At 33.2% G+C, this 6,084-nt stretch overlaps 3 protein-coding genes across 5 annotated transcripts; 1 reads left to right on the top strand and 2 right to left on the bottom strand.

Annotated features, from left to right (window-relative positions):
• Positions 1-543: 543 nt before the first annotated feature.
• LOC147925978 (uncharacterized) lies at positions 544-1,299 on the bottom strand. The gene is made up of 2 exons (XM_087492830.1): positions 1,096-1,299; positions 544-1,011 (listed from the first exon to the last, which is right to left on the bottom strand). Exons 1-2 carry the CDS (start codon positions 1,297-1,299, stop codon positions 544-546), a joined length of 672 nt encoding a protein of 223 aa, XP_087348956.1.
• Positions 1,300-1,415: 116 nt separating this feature from the next.
• Positions 1,416-3,574, top strand: LOC104752110 (B3 domain-containing protein REM12). 2 transcript variants are annotated; one of them, XM_087491189.1, is made up of 5 exons: positions 1,416-1,553; positions 1,775-1,881; positions 2,255-2,629; positions 2,709-3,014; positions 3,096-3,574. In XM_087491189.1, the coding sequence occupies exons 1-5, from the start codon at positions 1,511-1,513 to the stop codon at positions 3,405-3,407; spliced, it is 1,143 nt and encodes a 380-aa protein (XP_087347315.1). In that variant the 5' UTR covers positions 1,416-1,510; the 3' UTR covers positions 3,408-3,574. The 2 variants fall into 2 exon arrangements, with proteins under 2 accessions (XP_087347315.1, XP_019094011.1); XM_019238466.2 differs by having other exon boundaries at positions 3,084-3,574.
• A 1,130-nt stretch (positions 3,575-4,704) lies between these two features.
• On the bottom strand, positions 4,705-5,473 carry LOC104752109 (defensin-like protein 87). Of its 2 annotated transcripts, none has more exons than XM_087491190.1 (3): positions 5,397-5,473; positions 5,132-5,205; positions 4,705-4,965 (listed from the first exon to the last, which is right to left on the bottom strand). In XM_087491190.1, exons 2-3 carry the CDS (start codon positions 5,199-5,201, stop codon positions 4,796-4,798), a joined length of 240 nt encoding a protein of 79 aa, XP_087347316.1. In that variant the 5' UTR covers positions 5,202-5,205; positions 5,397-5,473; the 3' UTR covers positions 4,705-4,795. The 2 variants fall into 2 exon arrangements, with proteins under 2 accessions (XP_087347316.1, XP_019094012.1); XM_019238467.2 differs by having other exon boundaries at positions 5,132-5,214; positions 5,397-5,465.
• Positions 5,474-6,084: the final 611 nt, after the last annotated feature.

The following is a 6,084-nucleotide window of genomic DNA, read 5'->3' as shown; positions in this document are numbered from 1 at the left end:
TGTTTTTTCTTCATTGATTTTTATTTTGGTTAATTGTTTTTTTCCACTGCCATCTATTTTAAATTGTTGTTTTTTCAATCGAGGTAATCTTGTTTTCAAAAATTTAATTAATAATCTGTCGTTAAAAAAATTACTTTATATAATTTCCATTTCTAATTAATTTACAATTAATAATTTTTAAAAAAGTCTTGACTAAATGAAAAAAATAATTAAATTTCCAAGTCTCCAAATGACAAAAGACAACACAAACATCATAAAAGGTTCTAAAGTCAAAGATTTTCTTAGTGATGTTAATTTTTATAATTTTTTGGTAAAACAAAAAAGAAGCAATAAAAAATATATTAATTTGAAAAACATGATATCTTTTTTTTTTGTCAACAAAGTATAAAATCAGCTCAAACGAGCCAATTGGAAAGAAAAACGTTTACATAGGTGACTAAGTGTGAAACTGAACGAACATGTCGTGCCAGCTTATCTGCTCTACCATTTTCCAAACGAGGGATCAAGACCAAAGAAAAAGTGGTAAATTCACCCTTGTCAGTTTCAGTCTCTGAAGGCAGGCCACTCAAAAGGCTCAAAAAGCGAAGACACCATCTTCACTAAGTCGGCGTAATCGGTTAGGAAGATGACACTCTGATTATCTGCAGCAATCATACACCTCATTGCCCATACCAGAGCTTCAATCTCAGCGTGAAGAGGCGAAAGACTACGACGGAGGTTGGCTGCTCCCATAGTTGGAGGTTCCCCTACCAGAGATAGACAATACCACCCACGACCAACATATTGGTCTGACGCTTTCCATGACCCATCCACAAAACATCTATAGCTGTTAACATATCTATCTAGCCCCGAACTATTGTCACTCGCAGGGCCCGTCCGGATTCCACCATATGGAGGATCCCCCAAAACTTCAGTTTGCGCCGAAGACCAAACCTTAAACTCATCCTCTACTAGCTGCAAGATCGCAAGTGGGTTAGAGTCCAAATTGCTAAAAACTTTGTCATTCCGCGCCTTTCAAATATACCATAAAAGCCAAGTATAAAAATCTACTAAGGGAATCTGCTGAAATCTCCAAAACAAAAAATCCATATCTACATAAATCGACGAGGAAGGAAAAAACCCCGATCCTGTCGGAAACGGGGATAATGCCCAAAATTGTCTCGCCGAAAGACACTCAAATAGAACATAATTGATTGTCTCTTTCGACCAGCCACAAAGCTCACACTCACTATCACAACCCATTCCGCGTTTCCGAAGATTCGCGATTGTTGCGACACAGCCAGTGAGAACTTGCCACATGATATCTTTCCATAATTCAATTAATTTAATTATTTGCTGATAAAATATCATTTAATTCAGTAGATAATTAACGTTTTTGTTTAAAATTCATATCATCTATTTAATAAATTATTTATATATTAAAAAAAAAAAGGCAATTGTATTGAGAAATTCCGGAGCTTTTTATGAACAGCGCTTGGGTCACCAGCGATCAAACCCAGAAGGAGTAGATATGATGATTGAGGAGGCTTCAGATCATCAGGACAACAAAATCGGTAAGAATCAATTCTATTTCTTATTTAAAAAACTCTGTGGATGTAATTTTGCCTCAATCAAACCATATCTTAATTCGATTGAAATCTGCAAAAAATTGAAGCAATTTTAAACATTAGTGAGATCAGAATTACTTGCATTGTTAAGATTTGTTTCAACAACAGCTACATACTGAAAATTAAAGCATCAAGGTTTAACATTTTTGGGTGTTTATATAATACAGAGTTTCAAAGAAAGAAGAAAGTGAAGCAGAACAATCCTGAAACAGAAGCAGATAGCTCTTGTTTTGTTGCCCATGTCACAGCTGCAAGTCTAGAAACAGATGCACTGGTTTGTTTTTTATTAACTGCACTATTGCATACTCATGTTTTTGTTTCTAGAAGTGTGGGCATTTTGGTTTTGGTTTGTCATGAAACTAGACAAAAGTGTTCTTTATCAGGATGGTCTAATAAAGAGATGTCTGACCCCTTTTAGTCTAATGTGATATGCAATTCGGTCTTGAGATTGTTAGCTGGGCATTTCTGTTTGGTTTAGGAAAAACTTGTGGCAGTATATTCTAAAGTTAGCTCCAAATCTTGTCAAAATATTTTATATTCAGTTTTTTGGAATTGGTTTTTTTTTCAGGTTAGTCATGAAAACTAAACACAGCTTTGGTGTCATGAAGAAATGCTGAAAATGTTAGAACCCTTTGTCTGTTTTGCAGTATCTTCCACAAGATTTTACAAGCTCTAATGATCTTAAAAGAAAATGCTGCAAGATTGTTTTAAAAGATGGAGAGGAAAGATCTTGGGCAATGGATCTGCGGTTCAACAAATTATCTGGTACTTGTTACATCAGCCGAGGTTGGAAACATTTCTGTGACGAAAACGGCAAAAATGCAGGAAGTTTTTTCACGTTCAAGCTATTGGAAAACGGGGAAACGCCTTTGCTCAGTGTTTGGCCTACAAAATCTGACAATGATAGAGCACAAGGAGACAACAACAGTAGTCAAAGTGATAGAGATTCAACTTCACCACCAAACCGTAACAGATTTGTGACTTTAACACTTACAAATGACAACCTTAAAAGCAGTAGACTGGTGAGTTCATGAAACAACTGATAGTTTTATTGCAGAACAAAATTTTGTTTGTATCAATTGTCCACTCAATATTTTCCAGTACCTTCCATTGCCATTTGTGAGGGAAAATGGCATGAACAACCCAAGGATGGTAACTTTGTTGGGAAAAGATGGTATAAGGTGGGCGGCAAACCTTCTACGGGAAAACTCAGGAAGAATGAGTTTGGGAAAAGGCATGAAAGATTTCTCTAGAGCAAACGGATTGAAGATAGGTGAATCCTTCACACTGGAGTTAATATGGGAAAATGCAACTCCTGTACTCAATTTGTTCTGTAAGGAAGTAAAAATCCAGAACCGATTTGTGACACTAACAGTTACACATGACAGCCTTAACAACAATAGACTGGTGAGTTTCACTCAACTCGTGTTTTAGAAGGTTAGTTAGTTATATTACTTGTGTTCTTATTGGTTATAGAATCTTTTCCAGGGTCTTCCATTGTCATTCATGAGAGAAAATGATATGAACAAACCAGGGAAAATAACTTTATTGGGAAAAGATGGTACAAAGTGGATTGCAAATCTTCTACAAGAGAGCAGAGGAAGAATGAGTTTGGGAAAGGGCTGGAAAGAGTTTGCAAAAGCAAACGGCTTAGAGGTTGGTGTATCTTTCACGTTGGAGTCGATTTGGGAAGATACAACTCCTATGCTCGGTTTGTTCAGTATAGAGTCCACAAGTGATAAGAGGCAGCAAGGAGAGTGTTGTTCAAATGCTAGCGAGAATAGCTCTATTTCAACATAACCTTAGCAACGGAAACAAAACTAAGAAATACTTCTTGTATTTCCAACATAGAGGAGAGGTGTAAGTCATCTTCACTAAATTCAAAACTGATATGTGACATTAGCACTTGTACCTGATGTCAAAGTTTGTACATTGGTAAGGTAATAATAAACAGTTCTTGTTTCAAAGGTGGGTTAGTTTCTATCTTGAATTCTAATCAGTAACTAGTGGTATTGTTTTTCTTGAAATCTTGTCAGTATCTTCCAAGTCAATTCATGAGAGCTAACGGCATTGAATATCTTGGAAAAACTCTATTGTGTAAATAGAAAATGAAATGATGTATATGCATAATGTAATTGGAGAAACTTTTGCGTATAATGGCGTAAAGAGTTATTCATTTTAGAATTCATTTATTAAGAATAAGACAACTCTGATATTTATGTAAGTTAGAAGCATGTAAACTGCAACAAGTCTTATTCTAAAACCGATGTTTTTGTTTGTCCAGCTTCCTCTGTTTCTGATTTAGATTTGTAAGTTAAGATATCAATATTCAAAGAGGTTTCAAAGAGAAAACTTCAAGACACGAATGGTTTGTTGATTTCAGTACCGTATCGGATCAAGCATAAATGAAGGTGACTGTACTCCTCTCAGTGCTAAGCGAAGACGAAGCTATTTTTGGGTAACTTGTGTTATCTCTTTTTGTTTTTTTTATAAATTTTTTCAAAGGCAAAACTGAGCTTATAATGGTTACTTCCTCCCTATTTGTAAAGAAGTAGATAAGGCTATATAAGCCTAATCCTAATTAAAGACGAGACCAGCCTGCAATGTGCGATCCCAACCTACATAACCTTCATTATAAAGTTCTTGAATTATTTTACGGCGCAAGCTTGACTTTGAAACACATATACGCTGCCCCTTGAAGAGAATGCCGAATGCGTCAGCTTAGAGCATCAACAACGCGGTTTCTTTTTCCCAATTGATGTATGATAGTGAATGTAAACTACTGAAGAAATGCAATCCAAGAAGCATGCCTTAATGATACCTTAGATTTGTTTGAATGTGCGAGTATGTGTTGTTGTATTGTTGCATGTACAAGTACACAACTATTGTTCAAATGATGCAGCTCAATGGTGATCCTCTACAACTATAGTAGGATCATATATAGTTTCTATTAGTTTTAGGTTTTTCACTTTTTGGGTTGGATTGAATGATCTTCAAAGGTTTAATTTGGATATTATTTTATTGTTTTTTTTTGTTGTTGTTGTATTTATTAGGTTGTGAGAATTTATGGTATCATAGAATTAGGATGAGATCATAATTTTTTTTCTTACACATACTTTTATTCATACTGATGCGAATATATATTGTTTGAGTTGAATAGAGAGTACATATTATAAATTACGAATCAATTAGTTTTTAGGAGCAATGGAGAAGGGAAGATCCCAGCAGCAACAATACAAATCGCCTAAGAATCTTGTACAAACACCTCCTCTCTGGGTACCCAAGGCCCCACATCTTTCATCGCATGCCTTTTGGCCTTTACACATCCCCGCAATACGACATGTAGCCTGAAGTTGACCTATTTGGATCATTAACATTAACAAATTTTCTAAATAATTTAATATGTTTATTGTAAAGAGAAACAACCTCTTATTTATAAGAATTTTGATTCGCTCCACCCACTAGAAAATATTTGAATGTTTTGGTGTTCACACAATATAACAGCAAACAAATAAGTATATTACCAGCTGCAACCATGGGCGTAAGGATCAGGGCAACGACCATTAAAAGAAATAGAATTTTCTTGGTTGTCATTTGTCTGAATAGTCTTCAAAAAAAAAAAAAATGTAAGGCTCAAAATCACTATTTGAAGAAAATGTTGTATTAGAGATATATATATATATATATATATATATATATACATAAAATAACAAAACTGTAAAAATATCTGTTGGAATGCCCAAATATATATGTTAATAGAATAACAAAACTATAACACATGTATTAGACCTTTCTTTTTTTCTTATATTTTTGTTACTCAGGAAGAATTTATTCAGGTTGTCTTGAGTGTGTATCTTAGTATCTAGCTATATATATATATATATATATATATATATTCCAAATTATGAAATGAAAACTGTGTAATGAATTTTCCATAACACAACTTTTACTATAATTTTGGTCAACAGATTTAAGTATTTATTATATTTCCAATTCAGATTGGGTTTAAATATTAAGTTATTAATTATTTTACACTAAAGTATAATTTAAATAATTTTCTTTTTAATTAAACATAGAATTACTTTAATATATTATTAAATAATACTATAATAGAATATAAGTGTTCAAAGCAGTCACTGTTCAAGACTTCCCAAATATATAGGAGCCATACAGTTTTTAATGAACCAATCACAAGAAAAAATAATGGATTATAATGGAATTTCCAAATGATATTTGGAATCAAATTTATGAGAAGTAAATGTATTTAAAATAAAATTTTATGATTACAATCTTTAAATAAATTTATTACAATTTTAATAACAAAAATTATATTGTAAACATTTGAACGGATAACATAACTAATTAGAGTACAAAACATATAAATAACCATCCGGGAAAAAGAGTTGAGTATATGAAACCTTGTCTACATTTTCTGAGATTGTTATGTCCATTTATAAGTTTTGATTGTAAAAACTAA

Source organism: Camelina sativa, chromosome 16, assembly GCF_030686135.1.
Source record: "Camelina sativa cultivar CO46 ecotype springtype chromosome 16, ASM3068613v1".
In the NCBI taxonomy this organism is placed as follows: domain Eukaryota; kingdom Viridiplantae; phylum Streptophyta; class Magnoliopsida; order Brassicales; family Brassicaceae; genus Camelina; species Camelina sativa.
This window is presented reverse-complemented; position numbering and strand designations above follow the sequence as displayed.